The following is a 20771-nucleotide window of genomic DNA, read 5'->3' as shown; positions in this document are numbered from 1 at the left end:
CTACTGATCAAAGAGAGACTGAAGATCATAATGGTATTTCTGGCTGCTGATTTTCATCGCAGTCTGAACCAAATGCCATAACTTTTTTTGATTATACTAGACAGATCCCAAACCAGGCAATCAATCCATACCTCATTACACAAGTCTTGTCCAGTCGCCTAGGGCAAGTAAAATGCCATGTCTGGCAAGTAAACCTGGCAACTCACTTTTTTTTTATGCAAAAATGTCAGAAAATGCTGTTTGCAGCTTCTCAAATATGAAGATAACACAATATTTTTTTTTTTATTATTATCATATTAAATTGAATATCTTTGGATTTTGAGACATTTTAAGACATCACCTTGAGCTTTGACAAACTGGTATGGACATTTTTTTACTTTTGTCTGATATTTTATAGACATTGCAGCCCTGGATTAAATAATGACAGTTAACTTTAGTCTGCGTTGTTATTTGATAACTGCTAATAAATAAAACAATTTGTACAGGGGCAAGTAAAAATGGACATTGGGCAAATAGGTTTCTGGCACATTTGCCCCACTGGGCAAGTGAAAAAAAAAACAAAACAAAACAAAACATTAATGTTGAACCCTGATAGCCTTCAAATGTCTTCAGTGTTTATGGTGGCAGAATGTTGACCAATGCTGAGCCATCGATCATGATGCAGTCAACCTCTGGTTCCATATCTGGGATCTTAACAAGGGTCTCAAGAGTCGCATTACACTAATCCAGTCTTGTTGGGTCAAGAACGGCTGAAAGTTCGTTGATGGCTTGTTCAGAAGAGGTACATTGGTTGCAGTTTGTACACTTGGGATAATAACACGGCTAATTTGCCAGTATGTTTCAATAATACGTAGCTAACTAGTTCCTTTCAAAAATGCAATTAGTTGCTCCAGTATATAACACAAAAGCATAATTTTTGTTCCAAAAATCTACAGAAAAAATAGATTCTCCTGAGGAGTGGAGCACATACCCAGTCAACATGAATATTCCAGGCTGAAGTGTATTTGAACACCAGGATACTCAGGGATCAAAAGTAATGTACAAGATCATGATCCAGGGTTCGAACAGGTTGGAAATCCTTTAAAAATGCTTGAATTTTGATATTATGTTTTTAAGGTTGAAGGAGAGTGCTTGGATTTTGGATAAAATGCTTGAAATTGCTTCAAAGTGTAATTACATGACTTACATAATAAACCTCTCTCTGACTGAAGATGTAGCTTTTTAGATAAAGAAAAATAACTGAAAAGGGTTGTATTGAGACTGAAGTTATTTGTTTGAGTGTTTGTTTTTTATTGGCTCAGCCAGGTTATGTAGGACGCCAGGTCTGTTTACAGACTGGTGACATATTGTGATGCACAAAACCTTCACTGTAAAAATAAAAGTTTCAAGGCAACTTACTGCAACAGAGTTCATGATGTATTAATGTTGAGATAATTAGTTTTTCTTCTTGAAATAAACCTGAATCTTGAATTTTAGAAACTCCTCAAATTATACTTTTTATTGAGTGAATTCAGAGAAGTGGATGTGAATAATGGTTAATATTTTAACATTTTCACTGACAAATCAGATTCACAGCTCACTGTGAACAATTTAAAAAAATATCTGAGTTTCTAAAATTCAAACTATTCAAATTCAAAATATCTAATTTGCAAATTTAAGAGTTTGAGTTGGGCTCAAATCTATTGCAGTAAGTTGACATTTTGAGTTGTCTCAGTTTTATTTCAGTGTTGTGTTTTCATTTAATTTGTCATCCTTCTGTAGAATGCTGTCACAAAACAGAATTTAGGTTGTTTTAATGCAGTAACATCTGATTTAATGTGATGAAGAAGTGAAACAGGGCCTGATCATTTAGAGTATATAAATACTTTGTCACTTACCAGAGCTGCAGAGCGCTGGAAAATCTTGAAAATGCACCTTGAAATGCTTGAAAAGTGCTTGAACTTGACAATGGAAAATGTGTAGGAACTCATGAACTTGCCGTATCACATCACAAAGCACATTTTGTCCCCTTGTGTCCTGATGGTCTCACAGACCTGACAGCATGATGAGGGCCACATCAGACACATCACAGTACATGTATGACCAGTGAGGTTGTAGTCCCAAGCTCAGAGAGTGGACACTTGGACTCAGCCGTACCCCCTGTCCCCACACACAGACTTGAGAGGATTGCTCTCTCTCTCTCGTGGTGTGTTGAGCACATAGTTAACATACTCAGCTCTGATTGGGCAGCTATTTTCTCCTGTTGCCACTGTGTGTTTCCACCCATCTCTTTTTTCATTATTAATGTCATGGTCACTCATTAAGGTTACATGAAAAAGAATCAAGATCCTGCTGACAGCTTTCACTTCATTTTGTTTGAAGTACGTACTAGAAAACCACCATGCAAGGCGATCAATACAAACCTCATTAGTCATTTTTGCTCGTCAGAAGATATTTACATATGGTTACATAAAGAACCTTTCTCAGCTAACCCACGTCACGCAGCTGGGTGACTTTAGACTTCTGAGCTGTGACACGTGGCACCACGATTACATTACTCGTGGTAATGTGAACGCAAGCAGGGACCGGTTTGGTGGGTTCAAGGACAATTTCACTTCAAAAATGACATTTGCAATGAAATAAACTTCAAAATATCGTTTCCTTTTTATAGTTGTCAACTGTTTTAGTATGATTGTCCCTGAATGCACCATTAATAAGTTCTTTAAAATGTCCCCTGCTTGCAGCTGCAGCAACACATGACATAATTGTAAATTTGACCAAAACAAAGAGGCATGGATGTGATGGATTACTTATCGCAAGCAATTTTCACATCTCTAGTGCTTGATTTTTATCTGAAAATGAAATGAGCAGTAGCGTGCTGAAAAGTAGGAAATCAATCCAAAATCTTTTGGCATGCTTTGGGAAAAAAAATAAATAAAAAAAAAATCTAGCCTTCATCTTGATTTAATAAAAACTTCCTGCACTCTCATTTATTTAAATCCATCCAGGTTTCCACTCTGCCTGCCTGGTGCTCTTTAGTTTAGCAATGGATTAATAAAAAGAGCGATTATTACAGGCTGTTAAGGTTTTTTTGTACTGGTTTATGAAGTCATTCTCTGATTAAATTGTCATCTTTAAGAATCATTTTCTTCCCTGAATCTTCTATGAAATACTAAGAATCAGTGGATTAAGATGATTGATTTCAGTCCTGCTGCCTTCTATTCATAAATAGGCTAAATAACACCATTCAGCTAAACAATGGCATGTTTTCTCTACACCTCCTTGTGTGTGTTTGCGAGGCAATTAAGAAAGCCCTTTGGCCTGTGCTCCATTTGCCAGAGCCTCCATTTAGATTAACCAGTAGCTCCAATTAGGAGCCGGCGCTTCCTTTTCTGTGAGCACGCCAGCCTCTAATGGCTGGATAGATTGATTTAAATGCAAACTAGAGAGGATTTAATGAACTGCTTTTACAGAAAGAGTTTAATAGGAATTTGCACACCCACAGACAGGTTGCCAAACAGTTCACACACCATTAATTATGCATTATAGTGTTTTTTTTTCTTGAAAAGAGAGAATGAAATTGCAGTGGCATTATAGACACTAAGCGCAAAGACGGCGCCTTTGACGTTTAATACAGTTGATACTCTTACATATTATTGGTCTAAATCTATGCCAGAATAAATAGAATTATGTGCTCACTGTTGATCATATCACACAAAACAACAAAGAATCAAACATTTCTTTTAACTTGTGGATGTAGAGGATCATAGACTGATGCTGACGTATATCTGGTAACCACTGTGTAGACAGTAGAACTAATGTAAGTTAGCACACAGGATGTGAGTAATGTTACACATCTGTTATATTATGGTGTTATGATTTAGGTGCTTCTATCTGAATTGTAATGAGCAGAGTTACGGGCAATTGGGCATTGATGAGCCATGAGTCTGACATAGTATTCTGTAGGGATTTTGGTTGTGTTGCTCTGGGTTTTACAGCGTGTGTCATTCAGTTAAATGAGCAGGAAACTGTGGAAAAAAAAAATTCTCAGCAATAATCTTTAAAGTAATCTAAATATTCTTTGTGAATTCATGGTGAATTGTATGACTGTGTATATAAAGTTCAAGCAGCACAGAGTAATGTGACTACTGCTAATCTATTTTTGGACAACCTTTAGAAAAGGTGTAAGGAAGTTTAATCTTGGACCTCCATAAACGCACAAGAGACAGATAATAAAAGAAGGATCAAAGTAACTTCTAGTCACTAGATTGGCTTAAAGGATATGGTCTTTTCAAACCTTTTTTAAAACCATGCTCACACACTCATACGTACGTTGAAAAGGTGGTTTTGACAGAATGTCTTCAAACTTGGCACAAATGTCCACATGAAGATTTTGTTGGTAAATGTGAAGTCATGTCCATCCCAATCTCATGAACATGATATCTCAGGAACAACTGGAGGGAATTTCTTCAAATTTGGTACAAAAGTCCACTTGGACTTGATGAACTAATTAAATTCTGGTGGGCTGGGTATCGGTACTCACTACTTCCAAGGCAGAGATTCCTAAAATGTGGGCCATGGAAGCCCTGCAGGTGGGCTTTGAAAGGACATGAAACGTAAAGAAATAAAACATTTTTAAGTTTCAATTCTACAGCTCTGGAAAAAATGTAGAGACCACTGCAAAATGATCAGTTTCTCTGGTTTTACTACTTATAGGTGTGTGTTTGAGTGAAATGAACATTTTTGTTTTATTCTATAAACTGCTGACAAATTTTCTCTCAAATTTGAAATAGAAATTTTGCCATTTAATGCATTTATTGGCAGAAAATGACAAATGGTCAAAATAACAAAAAAGATGCAGTGTTTTCAGACCTCCAATAATGCAAAGAAAACACATTCATATTCATTTTTAAACAACACAACACTAATATTTTAACTTAGGAAGAGTTTAGAAATCGATATTGGTGGGATAATCTCAATCTTTAATTATCTTTAATCTTTAATAAACGTTAACAGCAGTGTTTTTTATAATCTTCCTCATAAATAAGATTTGTTTCAGGTGATCATCTAATCAGTGTCTCATGAAGTAGAATGAGGAGGCTTGTGTTGGAATCCAAAAAAACACTGGAATGAATGCTGTCATACATGTAGAGATGCTGATTTAAGAAACATTGGTGAGAGTGGTCTCTTCATTTTTTCCAGAGCTGTATATGTTTGAAATTACCACAGAATCTTTATGATATTTTTTTCAGTAATCACAAGTATAAAACAGAGCCGTGGGATTTAATGTGTTGGTCTTGACCAGTCTCATAACATCAGAAAGTATCTTATATCTCATCACTGGTGCCATGATGTTCCCTTTTTAAAGCAGTTTCAGTGTAAGAGATGATGATCTTAAACCACATTAGGCCCCGCCCATTTTTCCTCTGTGCTCCAATAACACTTGAGTAACTTTGGTACCCACCAGAACCTCGGTCAACTTTCACTTTTCCATCTACGTTGAAAAGGAATGTTGAAGATGGCTAAATGATGTTGCAGGGGGGACTGGTAACATCCATCCTGTGTGTTAGGTAAAAGTTGATGATGACATCATATACTGCAGGTTAACAAGAACACTCAGAGGCTGATTGGTTATCATTTATGATCCATCACAGGTTGCCTTTATATATTTGTTGTTGTTCTGTGGTGAACTGTATTGAATTGGCGTTCCTAACATCTTCATGTTTGTTTCCAGATGTTGGTGACGACTCCAGAGAAGTGGGACGTCGTGACCAGGAAGAGTGTCGGAGACGTGGCTCTGTCCCAGATTGTCCGTCTCCTAATCTTGGATGAAGTTCACCTCCTCCATGAAGACAGAGGACCGGTGCTGGAGAGCCTGGTGGCCAGGACCATCAGACAGGTTAGTCCTCCTCCCTGTCTGCCTCTGCCTCAGCTCCATTTGTCCTCTCTGGAAATTGTTTGAGTTAGTGTCAGTTTAGACTGCTAACATCTTTTAAATAATATAACATTTATTTTTTTTTCCCTTTTAACTATGAAAAAAGCTTTTGAGATAATTTTTTTTAAGCTGCTCATAAGATTCTTCTTTAAAAATCTATAGATAAGTGTTGTGTTCCTGCTTTAACTGCAATAGTTGCAACATTTCAGAATCATTGAGAAGATTGCATACATGTATAAGCATAAAAGTGTCTTATTTGTTGTCCCGCTGGTGAGGAAATTTAAATGGATCTGGTCTTGCTTTCTATTTGAGAAGGAGCTTATACACTAATAACTAGTAAACATTTCAACTTTTTTGCATATTGGCGACTGTGTTTTCACTCTTAGGTCTTTTCTACCTACAGTGCCTGTTTCAGTTCCGCTTGCATCATTGTGTCTGCAATAATTAGTCCGTTAAAATCATTTGTTCGTTGTCGTTTGTGCATTTCTGTTTGTGCACAGATTAAACAAATGAGATACAACTTGTTAATTGGTGAGCCCGAGGCGTGTTTATTCAAAGAAACTGAATAAGCAGACTGTCTGAACCCCACCAGAGTTGAATGGGGTGTGTGAATTAGCAGGATTTCCGGCAGCTCTCTGCTGCAGAGGTGGACCACGTCTGCTGAATGACAGACTGTTTGGACTCCTGACTGGGCCTTGCGCGAATCTTTTTGATACCAGTATAGATACTAAATGTTTCAGCACTGTTACCACAACAGTATTTTTCACTATGAAACTCTTTCTTTTCATTCAACAAAACAACGGTCTAAAACCTCAGCAGTGTTTCATGTTATTTCATTTTCAAGCAGCCTTACAAGAATTCTGCTGAAATGAAAGAGTTTAGAACAGAGGTTTTTAAACTGTGACATGCCTGCCCAGGGGGATGTGGAGGAGTTGAAGGGGGTTGCTGAAGTAAAGATGGGACTCACTCTGCCTGAGCTGGTACGGACAGGTACATGCCAGTGTTACAGAAACAATAGGAAGTTATTTTGTAGTTTGGTCCGCTCACTAACAGTTGCAGCAGCACCTGTGACAGAAACCTCATTGGATGAAAGAGTTGTCTGTACATCCATGGGTACACTGACAAATAGGAACTGCTTGTAGCTAATTTAAAAAAAACAAAAAAAACAAGGCTTAAGTTGTAGTGCTGTGGCACCTTTGTCAGACTTTTGGTGTTACAGTTGGGTGATGGGCATTTTCCAGCTGGCCACTGTTTGGCCAGCAACCGTTGATTACTGATGTATTTGCACAACTATGTCCCCAGTTTCAGCTGAAAGACGTGTGCGAGCGTTGAGTTCACTGTGTTACATAAGTTTCGTAAGGTCCAATAATGATTCCAAGTTTTATCAAACTGAGACAAGCTTAAGTCAAGCTGCTAGCATCACGGTGTCTCAGAGGTTAGCACTGTTGCCTCACAACAATAAGGTCCTAGGTGTTTGCATGGTTTTCATCCAAGGGCTCTCAAAAACATCAGTCAGAAAAATCAGTGCTCTTCACGAAGATGCTGGATTAGAGCTGGAGGTGGTCCCTTGGCGCTGCACTGTGGCTGCCCCCTGCTCCTGACACATCAGCTGGTGTCATACTGTCCATGAGCATTAATGCAGGAGTGTCCACTGGGGTCCGTGTGACGTAAATGTTGTGAGTTTTTATGCGTATGACAATTATATTACAGATGAAGACGTGCTGTGCAGATGAAGACGCCGCTGTCAATGTAAGCGTCCCTTCAGGACTATAATAGACATATTATTTGTTTATCTTTAATTGACACTGAATTCAAAATTCAAACAGAAAAAGAAAGTAAAACCATCTTGGTTAATCTTTCCACTGATCCAACAATCACCAGCTCTGGTTTGGTCAAAGTAAATCCTTGATTCACAGAGTTAGATGTGAAAATATTCTGGCTCACTCACTCGTTCTTTGCCTCAGTGGGTGTGCAGCTCTCAGTAGTTCTTCAAAGACAAACAATTAAATTAGCAGAATAAAATGACAACATTGAACCAAAGAAAACAAACCAATGATGGACTAAATCAATCACAGACAGCTGATATATTCATCCAATCATCCAACTCTACCTGGTAGAGAGTATTAAATTAATTCTAACTTTTGGTACTTGACAGTTTTCCATACTCAGAGCAGCAGATACATTTCGATCAGTACTCAGGAGGTATTGAGGTTAAATACCTATTACTGCACCTGGAATAATGTGCTGAAGATGCTTCTTTTTCCATCTGGTGTATTTCTGCCAAGTTGCACTTTTTATTCACTTTCAGTGTGACAAAAAACATTTCAAGCTCAACAAGCAAACAGAGAGAAAGAGGCTCACAGACAGTCCTGTACCTCTCCTCATCATCTCCCTGCTGCAGCGGTACACGTCATGCACCAGTCATTTTCCACATTTACCCACATTATCCACAGCATCTCCCTGTAGCCTCTGTTAAACACTCTACTGAAGGCTGCAAAATGAGACACAAAGGGAGAGGAGAGACAGGGGAGTCAGAGTACAGAGAGACACCCAGCTTGTGTGTGTGTGTGAGTCAGTTTAAGGAGGCAGGGGAGACTGAGCAATTAGTCAAACTAGGGACTTATACTGTATGCGCAGGTTTATGCATCTTGTTAATTAAAATGTTTGGTTGTATTTGTTCCAGGGATTAGATGTATTAGTGTGTGTCGAGTCCCAATAACATGTCATTATAACAGATCCTCATAATACCACCTGCTGGAGATATGCTGCTGCTGATGATGTCTTTCCATTTAGAAGTTGAACTTTTTATTTTTTGCTTTCTATTGCTTTTTATTCCTACTCCACTTCAGAGAAATGTTGTAATTCTGACTCCTGTACATCAGGGTCTTTCCCTCAAAATGAGGCGGAGATGGCACCAAATCCATCAGTTTTAACAGCTGTTTCTAATGTCCCTGGATTTGATGATAAAAGCCAAAGATATTCAGTTTAATATGAAAATAAATTAAGAGAGATGGGAAATCTCTATATTTGAGAGGCTCAGAATTGCATTTTCTGCCATTTTTGCATAAAATATATACAATGATTAATCCATAATCAAAAAAGATTATTAGTTTATTTGTTTTTTTTAAGTACTTTAATGCCATTTTGGGGAAGATTTACTTGCCGGACATGGCACAGGCAAGCCTTATTGTTGAGCCCTGCCTGTTGTTCGCTTAATATGTTTTCAGAAACATATTTTGTGTCCTAATTTTATCATTAAAGAATTTCATGAATAATGTCATCTATAACAATACAGTATATCACTCATGGGAGCCATTTTTCTGCAGAACAAGTACGTTAAAAAAAATTTGTTCATTTTTCAGTTTGTTTTGCTGAATAGAATGCACATTAAACAACATTAATGAGAAAGAGAGAAATAAGAAAAAACAAAATAGAAAAAACATAAATAAAGCGGGGACACTACTCTCTCTTTACACTCATTTATTGTTATATCAGTTAAGAATATGACCCATCTTTTGTCTTGTATTAGCCCAGCATTTTTAATGAGTCCTTAGATACTAAGTCAGTCTTACCATAAAGTATATTTCCTCTAGAGCTGCAATGATTAATCTCTTATTATTAATTGATTCATTGAGTATTAGTAGCCAATTAGTTTGATAATCAAATAATCAGTTTGAATAATTTTCTAAAAAAAAAAAAAAAAAAAAAAAGTCTAAATTCTCTGATTTCAGCTTCTTAAATGTAAATATTTTCTGGTTTCTTTACTCCTCTCTGACAGTAAATTGAATATCTTTAGATTGTGAGTAAAACAAGACATTTGAGGACGTCATCTTGTCATCTGTGGGAAACACTGATCGACATTTTTTCACCATTTTCTGACATTTCTAACAACAACTATTTTTAATTGATTAATCGAGGAAATAATCAACCGATTAATCAACTATGAAAATAATCATGAGTTGCAGCTCTAATTTGGTCTACAATGTCCAGTCTCTGTCCTGGTCACATTCCAACCAGCTCCCTCTGATGACATTTTAATTGTGAGTGTCAAGATGTTGAAGAGATAGATGTCCTTCTTTAGGACTGTTTCACCTGGTATCAGTCCTCGGTACATTATCTTGGAATCCTTAGGGAACTTGTAAGAAAACATCTTCCAAAATTTGAGTAATCCTGTTGCAGAATGATTGTATTTTTAAACGTGATCTGAAAATATGAGAGATAAGCATTCAGCTGCCCGCAGTGCCTCCAGCATTGCTGCTACTTTTACTTCTGATACTTGAAATACATTTTGCTGATAATACTTCTGTACTTTAGCTTAGTAGGATTTTATGTTCAAAATTTTTTTGTAATGGAGTACTTTTACATTGTTGTAACTTCACTGTTATTAGAGAGGTTCATTCAGAACAAAAATCATTTTTTGTCATTGTAGAGAAAACAATGAAACTACTAATGGTTGTGTATCTCAAGGACAACTTTGCAAGCCTCATTTTTCTAGCTACCCAGTCAGTGAAACTGATTTCTGCTTAAGTTGACTGACGGGTGTTGAGGCAGGACTCAGTCAGGACATTTCAGATATCAGACTGATCATGTCAGTTCAGGTGGGCAAATGTACAGAAGGAGCCCTCATGTCCCATAATCCACTCTGCTGAGCTGCTGTCATGTGTCAGTACATGGAAGGAAATAAATGACTGGAGATGATGTAAAGCAATTTAGAGAGAATGTAAAGACTACCACTGATTCATCCAGCTATCATGCTCTGAAAACTACATTATGTTCCTCAAAATATCTATAAATACGTGTCCATTTTGTCTGTTCTTGGCAATGAGTGATGTGACTCAGTCTGTACCCACTTCATGAAAGCCTAGATTTGATACCCTGAAATATATGCAGTGCATGTCTATGTAGGATTAAGACTAAAAATTCTGCGTATCCAAAAATCATAAATGTGCCTACACATTCTTTGAGTCAGATGTATACAAGTCAAGTCAAATATTATTTATATAACCCCAAATCACAAATCACAGTTTGCCTCTGGGGTCTTTATAATCTCTACAGCGTACAACACCCTCTGTCCTGAAACCCTCGACCCGGGTAAGGAAAAACTAGTCTGGGAATCAGATGAATCTGCTGTTTTCATTTGATTGACAGAGGAGAGTCGCTGGTCTAGATTGCAGTGCGCTGATTGGTTGTGGTGTCGATCCAATTGTGTCCAGTCAGCAGGTCCATTCAGTGCAACTCCTGAAACTCAGATCAAACTGTCAAAACTAGACAGTGCGAAAAATTGAAAGTAGGACATAATATTTGTCCAAAGTCAGTTTTTACCTGCCCATTTTCTTCTGACATGGCATTTTACTTGCCAAAAAGGCAAGCCTTATTGTTGAGCCCTGCCTCTTGTTCGCATAGTTTGTTTTCTGAAACATACTTTGTGTACTGTTTAGCTGTAATACAAGAGAGATTGCAACCATGGGTTCACCTTTTTGTCCTGCTTGAATGGAACAAGCACTGCTGCATCACATGATTTGTTGCTTTTATAATTTGTAGGTCATGTTGTTGTGATTGGTTGTAGGTCTATCCAATTGCTCCCTGATGCATTTTGGTCTGTTCAGTTGATATCACTCCTGAAATGAGAAGTTCCAAACTAATTCACATTTCCAAATTAGTGTGGCTGGGCTGTGTCAGGCTTAAAAACAAAACCCAGCAGGGCAAATATGGGAGAAACCTCAGGAGGAGTCACAGAGGAGGGCTCCCTCTCCCAGGACAGATTGACACACAGTAGATGTTGCATGTACACAGCAGACCAGTTGTATATGATGTGATTTTACATCATATACAACCATTGATGACACCATTTCAGATACATGTAGATTCTTAAATGCATGAGAAGAATGTGGATCCAGGAGGACGTCGAACAACTTCAGTGAGACCTGAGCTGTACGACCTCCTCACCATCATGAAGACCTGGAAGAGGACATTCCACACAAAGACGGACGGACGGACGGACGGACAGACAGACAGACAGACAGACAGACGAGGGAAGAGAACAAAGCTACAGGGTTAAAGAAGCACAGTGAAAAGAACAGTAAAGATGAAGCAGAAGTCAGTGAAATGTCAGTCACATTTTCAACAAGACAAGAGCATGCTCACCTCTTATGTACAATTACAGTTATTATAGCAGCTCTTGAAGAGGCAATATGTGGGCAGTGTGCACGCAAAAATGAGTACAGCAGTCTAAACAGCAAGTTGGAGCCACAGACTGTATATTAAATAGGTTGGAATCCTGTTTAATAAACTATTTATGGTTGAAGTGAGTTGTTCTACCTCTCTGCAGACGCAGGGAAGCTTGGACTGCAGGAGCTCTGCAGGAGCTCTGCAGGAGCGCAGGATGCGTGCAATATTGTAAACTGACAATAACAAACGAGGAAGTTGGTCAGCTCTTTATAACTGTCAGTTGTCTGTCAAGTTAAGACCTCAAAAGAAAAGTCCACTGCTCTGAAATAACACACTCTGGATGATGAGTTAAGTGACTGTCTGTCTCACTCCTGCCAAACTCCATTAACATTTTGCTCAATTTAACAGTTATAATCATCTACTCATTCTACAAGATTAGTAATTTTTTATGACTCATAAACAGACACTTACTCATTCAGTGAACATTCAGCATTAATTTGAACTCTAATTAAATGTGAAATGAGCAAACTCAAAGTTATTTCGGTCCTAATAGTAATGTCAAAGGGGTACACTAGAACAGAGAAGCAAGTATTTCAACTTAACATGTTTCCTTTCTATCTTTATATTACAGTAAATATATTACAGATGTAAGAGTTAATAATAATACAGGTGTAGGCTGAAGCTGCAGCTTTTAACACCTACGCTTTTAACAGCACATCGTATTTAGCAATCAACAACAAAACAAACCAAAACAGGCAATCAAAGACAATCAAAATAACAGTAAAGACAAAATTCAACACAAACAGCAACTTACACACTTTAAGTTCCTGTACCCTGTCCTCCTATGTCATTATTGCAATCTGATCACCCATTTTCATATTTGATCAATACATTATTTTTAAACTCTTGTTTAAACCTACTTAATGTTCTGCATGTTTTCAGTTACTTTTTGATCATAAAAACACATCTCAAAGCACCTTGACTTCCTCTCTTTTTGCTGTGTACATAATTTGAGCTGTTTGACCACTACTTAAATTTCAGCCTTTAGTTTAATAAATTTTGTTGGTTCTCTGTATGAAGTTGTGTTCATAAAGGTAATAAATAAGGAGTCAGCAGTAATTTTGGATAAAATGAAAAGATCCTGACCAAGGAAATGAAGTGGTGAAAAAATGTACACGGTCTAGAAAAAAATGATTTCAAAAGTTTGCATATTATGGATAGGTGTGAAGACTGCAAACCCACAGATGAAAAATAAAATAACAGATGTAAAAGTAAAATCAAAGCTTGGTTCTTCCAGTGTGACTGTTTGTTTGTTTATTTGTTCCTCCAGTGTGTCTGGAGTACGATGAACCAACTCAAGTGCGCATCATTATGAAAAACGCTGAATACGTCGACAACAGTTGTATTCAGTCAGAGCAGAGTGAGGGAAGCAGAGTGAAACAGGGATGCAGGGATGAGCTGCTGTGCTGTGCAGCGGCGAAGACCTCTTGGCAGGGTTAACCGCGAGGTAATTGAAAACTGGTCCGTACATGTGACCGCTGTTTACTCGGTTCACAGCCCATTTATCTGCAGGTTTAGCTGATATTACTGAAGAAGGGCTGACTGGGCGCTTTGTGCACCTCGACACCTCTAGAGGTTGTGCTGCAGTGCACAAGTTTGAAGCCTCTTGACTGTCTGTCTGTTTGCCAGCAGAGTGCACACATGCTGCCAGTGCTTAGAACACAGCTGTCGAACTGGACTGAACCTGTTGACATCACAATGACATCATCATACTTGACAACACTTAATGAGAGAAACTGATATCTTACAGTGTGAGAATCAGTCATTAAAAGGGCATCCAGGAAACTAGCATACTACTCACACAGTATATAATGTGTTCTGTCATATGTGTTGTGCTAGCAAGGGAGTGAACTGTTAAAGGAGCAATCTGTAATATTATGGATGATGCGAGATCAAGCAAACATGTTTAGTTGAAATACTCGCTTCATTTGACCTGAACCTGACAGTCTGCCACGTCTGGGGAGGAGGAGGCGGGGCAAACGACTCACTTCAACCACAGACAGTATATTAAAAAGAATTTCTACCTATTAAATAAACAGTTTAAGGCTCTAACTTGGAACATTTTCTCCAAGTGGACTGAATAAACAAAACTATCAGGCGTCTGTGATGTCTGCAGCTGCATGTGTATGTGTCTGTTGAGGACTATAACAGAGCCTGTAACCATTAACCCATTGGTTAAAGCACTGAGAATAATTTTGATAGGCTAAAAGGTAAATATGCATGAACACTATTAAGCTAACGGATTTGCTAGCTGACAGTCTGAGATAAAAAATTAAGCTCGGTGTGGGAACATTCCCTCCCGGAAGGCAACAAAGTCTAATGCAAATAGTGTGATACTACTCTATTAGTAGTACTAGCGCTATGTTGTACCACATAAGAACAAGTACCTGACTGCCATGTGTGAGGATGGCTCACTCCCAAAGATCATGTCACTGGCAGCCGGGGGGAGAGAGTGTGATGCACGCTGGTGTTATACCTGTGGTATGCTGCCAGTCAGTGTTACTGCAATCAAACGCTTTGAGGAGAAGAAGCACAAGCTAAAAGTCAAGCTAGCCAAAGCAGCCAAGCTAGTTCTGACCTCTGACTGGTGGACAGCTCTCACAATTGAGAGCCACATCGCAGCTACCTGTCACTGCATCAGTGCTGACTGAGGCGTAGCACCTTTTAAAAGCAGAGTTTATAGACAAGAGTTGGAAGACAAAGACAAAGAGCAGGATGTAAAATAACAGAATGAAGTAAAACTAAGACACAAGCAAAAGACACTAAAACATAGTGTCAATAAGATGAAATAAGGGGGAGGACAGAGGAAGGCAAGTCTATAAAAATGGGTTTTAAGAAGTGATTTAAAAGATCCCTCTGATTCTGCAGCCTTAGCTCCTCGGACAGGTTGTTCCAAAGTTTAGTGATGGAGAAAATACTGTCACCTTTAGATTTAAGCCTCAACGTTAGAGGATCTAAGGCTGCGTACTGGCTCAGAAAGGGTCAACGTTATAACTATGCATCTGAGAGTCAGACCTGTAGTGGCTTTAAAAGTGATCAGTTAACTTTTAAAATACTTCTAAAATGTGCAGGAAGCCAATGGAATGGAAGCCAGGACTGGGGTAATGTGATGTCATCTGTTAAAACCAGTAAGAAGCCTCACTGCTGCACTGTGAACCAGTTGGAGGCGGGAGAGTGAACATGAACCAAAAACTGACATCCCTACTGCCAACAATAAAATATGACGATGGGAAAGGAAAGTCACGGCTCCCTCTGGAGTGGATCGTCGGCTCTATAAGGGGAAGCAACAACAAATGTAACCTCCCATGTGTGGGATACCAGGAAAACAGAGAACACTCGGTTAGTGTCTGTTCCTCCTGGTGCACATCTGATTCACCTGCTGTGAACCTGAAACACTCTGTCCCATTACATCAGACATGCACCGCCAGTCCAAGTATTCACACTATCATCTCCAGTGGTCTGCAGCAATTGTTTTTATTTTGTACAATTTAAGGGTCTGTCTGAGTTGTCTGTGCTGGGTAGCTCAAAAATAAGTAAACTGTCCTCTCAGCTTGGCAAAAAATACAGGTAGATGTTTGCTTTTACTTTCACCGTATGCAGCCTTGATCTTTGGCACTGATGTGTGATGACAGCAAACACACTGCAGAGGAGTTATCTGCACTGAATGAAAAATTATATAGTATGCAATACATTTAATCCTTTTTATGCACAGTAGACTATACAACATCTGAGTGTCTGTCATCATACTGGTCACACATCAATAAAAAAAGATGTGTAGGTTTTTAATAGTCAGTGAAATTCATCCTCTAGACCTCATCAACATATTTAATGTATGCTTTAGGTTTTTTCTGTGAAGGTTACAAACCTTTGATATTATGAGTTCTCAAAGGCAGAAACAGTGATGCTGCATGTGTGAAAAGATTTTTCAAAAAATAAAGTATAAAGAAAAGTAGGTAGGTCATCTGAAAATAATAATATGAGATAAGATTAAGATTTGTGTAGAGAAGGTTGTTGTAGCATCAAATGGAATATGATTCTGCGTTCTAACAGATACAGATTAGAAACTACATTTTCTGGGGAAAATGTGTGTGGCTGCTGAGAGCAGAAAGTTATTGCTCACAAAGTTGTAAACAGCAGCTGAAGGAGAATGGACTGTGAGGAGTGGAGAATAAGTGTTTTAAGGGAGGGCAGGAGAATAAAGACAGAAAAGCGGAGGGAGAGAAGAGAAAGATGGGGAGAAATCAGAGCATAAAATGTGAAGAGGGGAGGACAGAGCAATAAAAAAAGAACATGGAGGAAGGAAAGATTAGAAAATGACATAATATGTAATGGTACAAGTAATGTTAAAGAAAAAAAGAAGGCATTAAACAAAGAAAATGTGGTAAAAAATTAAGAATAAAGGAGACAAAAGAAAAGAAAAGGGTTTGTTGAAAGTATTTTACTATTTAATATTTAGACATTAATGCTGTGGTTTCCAAAACATGGGATTATTACTCTCCAAGTGGTGACAAAATAAATCTCAGGGGCTGATGATGTTATGATCATTTCCTAGGCAATCTCTCAGTTTGCAAAGAATATGTAATTTAGCACTAATTGTTAGAAAAATGGGAATTTCCTTAAAGGGAAACTTCAATCTAAAACAGATTTTTATTGTCAATAAATCCTGTGAAAAGATGAAAAACCAACAACATGTTCTTCCATTTTTGATGCCTTCCATACCCTTTCTGTGGCTCTCATCTCCAGGCCCAGTCCCCAAAACAAGAGTTCTCAAATTATAAAGTCCCAGTCTTTTCCGACAACACTCAGAAAGGAGGAAATAGCACAAATGTTGAGGACCAAGATTTTTGGTGCCTTCTTCATGTTACAGGCAACAGAAGCCTCATTGTGTGTGTTTTTTCTAGTTAACATTACACTTACTCTGATGGCAGCAGGTAGCCCACTGTTAGGTATTAGCTACCTTAAATGCTTAGGGATAGTGTGTGGCTGTATTTCACTCTAAGCGATTTCAACACTAGAATTTGAAACAGATTTGCAAAAACATTTTTTTTAATCTTAAATTAATCTTAAATTTGAGCACTGTTATCGAGGAAAAAAAACATAAATACCCAACCCTATACAGTAGGGGTGCAGTGCATCACAAAACACATCAGATAATTTTCTGGATCAAAGAAGAAAACAAAACTTGGGATTAGAGTTAAATTAGTTAAATAATGTACTTGGCTTTGATGTGTCTGTAGTCACCACCATAGTAATGTAATGTAAATACAATAATAATAAACATTTTTACAACTGCAATACTATACAGTATACTTACTATACTATACTATACTATGCTATATTGTATTATACTATACTATAGTACATATAATACATAATTTATACATTGTACAGGGTAATACACTACTACACTCTGTAGTCTTGCTCAGTGCCCTGTCCACAGTACTATCTGATTGGTTAGACTGTAAGTAATAAACAATCAACACTGAAGCCTGTGTCACACAAAGGCAAACACAGATCTGCTCCCGTGAGCTGAGAGGAGCTGTGTGTAGAAGTTAAGACAGCAGATATTGCTGAAGTTACAGTACAGTACAGTAAATGTCTTTTCATCTGTTTCTATGATGATAAGAACGCCCAGTTTCCCAGTTAGACCAGTGAAAATGCCTAAAGTCGTGGTCAGGATATCACTCAATAGAGTCACTCTTCCTTTTTGTTTTTTGTGTTTTTTGTTAGACCCCACCGCCAACACAGCAGTTGTAGCAATTGTCTAATCTTTTCACTGCAACCCTGCATCAAGATTCAGGGAATTATTACTTAAAAAAAAGTAACAGCGACAGTAAAACTCTCTCACACGATGATGGTTTCATTTAGTCTGAGATCACATGCAGGCTGAGCCATGGGGGGTGATCCGTACGGACCGGTGACAATCTGTTACACCCCTGATAGACAGTATAATAATCAGAGGACGGCTTGTCCGTGATGTCATCCATAGGTTTCTGAAGAGCCGTTTTTGGAGCTCTCAATGTGGTGGCTCTGGCCGTCGCCATTTTGGCACCTCCTCCTGTAAAGTTGGACATTTTAATATGGGGCTCTTTGGGAATTGGCTCGCTTTTGGAGCCAGCCTCAAGTTGCCATTCAAGGAGTTTCTGCAGTTTTTGGCACTTCGACATTGGCTTTATTTCTCAGCCCCGGAGATTGGCGCTTGTACCCAACCCTATTGAGGACTATTTTCAGTTTAGGATGAATACACATTGGTTGCTCTAGTGAGCATTTGTGGCAGCAGGATGGTGTAACAGTGTGTGTCATTGATGTGTTCATAATAGTTTCTGGACAACAGTGAAGTTTTATGGTACAGAGGAATAAGATCTATCAGGCTTTGGATACACACACAATATCAGGATCAGTTCATTATTGGTTTGGCTCTGGACATGGGAATGGATGACAGGAAGATAAATATAGACTATAACCAGACTTATACTGTAATGCCAGTATTTTGAACATGTTAACCCAGACTGTAAAAGCAGGTATGGGAAAAAGGAGCACTAAATTCCTTTTTTCAACGAACAACAAGCCCTTAGAAAGAATAGATAAATAATAGATAAGTAATAGAGAATATTTTATCCCTGTTTCTGTTGCAGAAGCTACAGAGGATTATGTCACTGAGTAGAACATGTAGGACTACTCTTTTTGCCACTAATTATATCTATATGTGACTGGCACAGAAGCAGCATGTTTCTGTTCCTCTTTGTGTGAGAACCTGTAAACAGCTCATAGTCCACGCTCCAACAGAAGATGCTGGGTGCCAGCAGCATGCCTGGCAGACCCTCCCCCACCCCCTTCATCTCTCTGTCCAATTATTGCCACACCTGACAGACTGCTATAATTGATTGTGCCGGAGGAATTAAGGCGGCTGCTTGCGATGCGCTAGGTGCTTAAGTTCACATCTTCAGACGCATTAATATGGAAATCCCTGTAAACTAAATGATATTTGTCCCCCTTTTTATGCAAATGTTTCCGAACCGAGCCAGTTATCACTTTGATGTTTTGCTTGGAAGAGCTTTGGTTTGGACTACATTTTCTTGGCCAGGTGTAGTGCTACCAATTATACACTGCATGCAAGATAAAGTCCCTCTAACCTTTACACAAAGGCCTTTAATGCTGCTCTGTTGTACGCTTCTTCTTCATGGTTTGATATTTAAGGAGTGTTTGTGCTGCACCTAAGCTTACATATGCCTTTTTTTAATTAGATGCTTTAAATGCCCATACAATGATCACAATATGCAGTTTTTATAGGGTTGTTTATTGCTGTCACTTGGCCAGAAGCATGACATCAGGCTGTCCCATTACATTCTCGTCCATATTCTCTCTTTGAACAAGAAGTTCCCACCCACTAGAGAGCTAAGCCACTGCCAAGCCCTCAGACATACCCTTATTTAAAGCCACACTAATCATTTTTTTTATATAAGCAATAGATTAAAATACAACGTGTAAAGCTCAAAGTGATGACCCAACATCTCTGGGGTTCTCTTTTACCTTGCAAGACAGCTGGATTCGCAGAATCACACAACAATCCCTTTTTCCAGGATTTAAGTTATCCGTGTCTGCAGCCAATCAGCATCCAAGGAGGGATTACTGGCAGCTACGGGTGTGGCTTTAGATGTGAAGACAGCGAGACACCTCCACTGAAGCATTGACCTGATTGGCTGAATTTAGCCCATGTTAGATGTGATAGACAGATGGTTCATCCAGTCACCTGCCAAGTGTTTTTTTTTTTTTTTTGAAAGTGTGTGCCCTTTTCCAAACAGTTTCTTAGGAGAACTTTCCAGATGGTTCTGTGGAACAAACTATCTGGCATATCAGGTTAGTTCCTCTTAGCTATACAGAAAGCCTGACCCTCTTAGCGCTGTTGTTTTAGTTTAACAGCCTGGAAACTCAGGTTTCATTGTTCCTCTTTTAGGCGTGAGACGATAATCAGTAAACCGATAAACCGTGATAAAAGTCCTAACAGTTATTTTTCTTGTTTCACATTTGAATTATCATAATATCTGTGTCTGATCACAGTAAATACTGTCCAACTGTATCAACCAAAGTTAGCAACAGTCTTTCAGATGCGAGGGCAGCAAGTAGCTTGTTTTGTGTCAGTGAAAACATCACAAAGGACATGATGCCATGAGGTTTTTCATATTTAACGTAGTGAAATTATTTTGGTCTGTCTATTAGTGCTTTTTGAATGTTTTCAGTACATTTTAACAAACTGCAATGATAACTGTGATAATTTTGGTCACTATATTCCTAAAATGTTCACACCGTTTCATCTCTACCTTCTTAACAACATTTTTTAAGGCAGTTGTTTTCCAAGAAGAAGCTCTGATAAACCCACTGTACACAACCTGATCGGCACCAACAAACAGGAGACAGACACAGCGACAGACCAGCTGGTGAACAGGGTTTAGCATCTGGCAGCTAAAAAGAAAGATATTTTTCTCAGGAGCTGGTGGAGACGAAAACAGAGCTAAAAGGAGAAAAGACCCTTGTTTTGAAATCCAGCAAAGTAGTAATATTATCAGATTATCATTACTGATGCATTAACATATTAGGTAGTTGTTCGAGGTGGAGCTAATTTTTAGAATTT

The 20771-nt window shown here is 38.4% G+C and overlaps 1 protein-coding gene across 1 annotated transcript in view; it reads left to right on the top strand.

The window, feature by feature from the left end:
* Positions 1-20771, top strand: part of ascc3 (activating signal cointegrator 1 complex subunit 3) — a 227563-nt gene that overhangs the window by 100907 nt on the left and 105885 nt on the right. The window contains exon 10 of the mRNA XM_084725987.1: positions 5714-5878. Within this exon, the coding sequence (XP_084582113.1) occupies positions 5714-5878 (165 nt within the window). The remainder of the gene's footprint in view (positions 1-5713; positions 5879-20771) is intronic.

The sequence above is a fragment of the Lutjanus erythropterus genome, chromosome 9 (assembly GCF_056507025.1).
Source record: "Lutjanus erythropterus isolate fLutEry1 chromosome 9, fLutEry1.hap2, whole genome shotgun sequence".
Taxonomy (NCBI): Eukaryota; Metazoa; Chordata; class Actinopteri; order Lutjaniformes; family Lutjanidae; genus Lutjanus; species Lutjanus erythropterus.
This window is presented reverse-complemented; position numbering and strand designations above follow the sequence as displayed.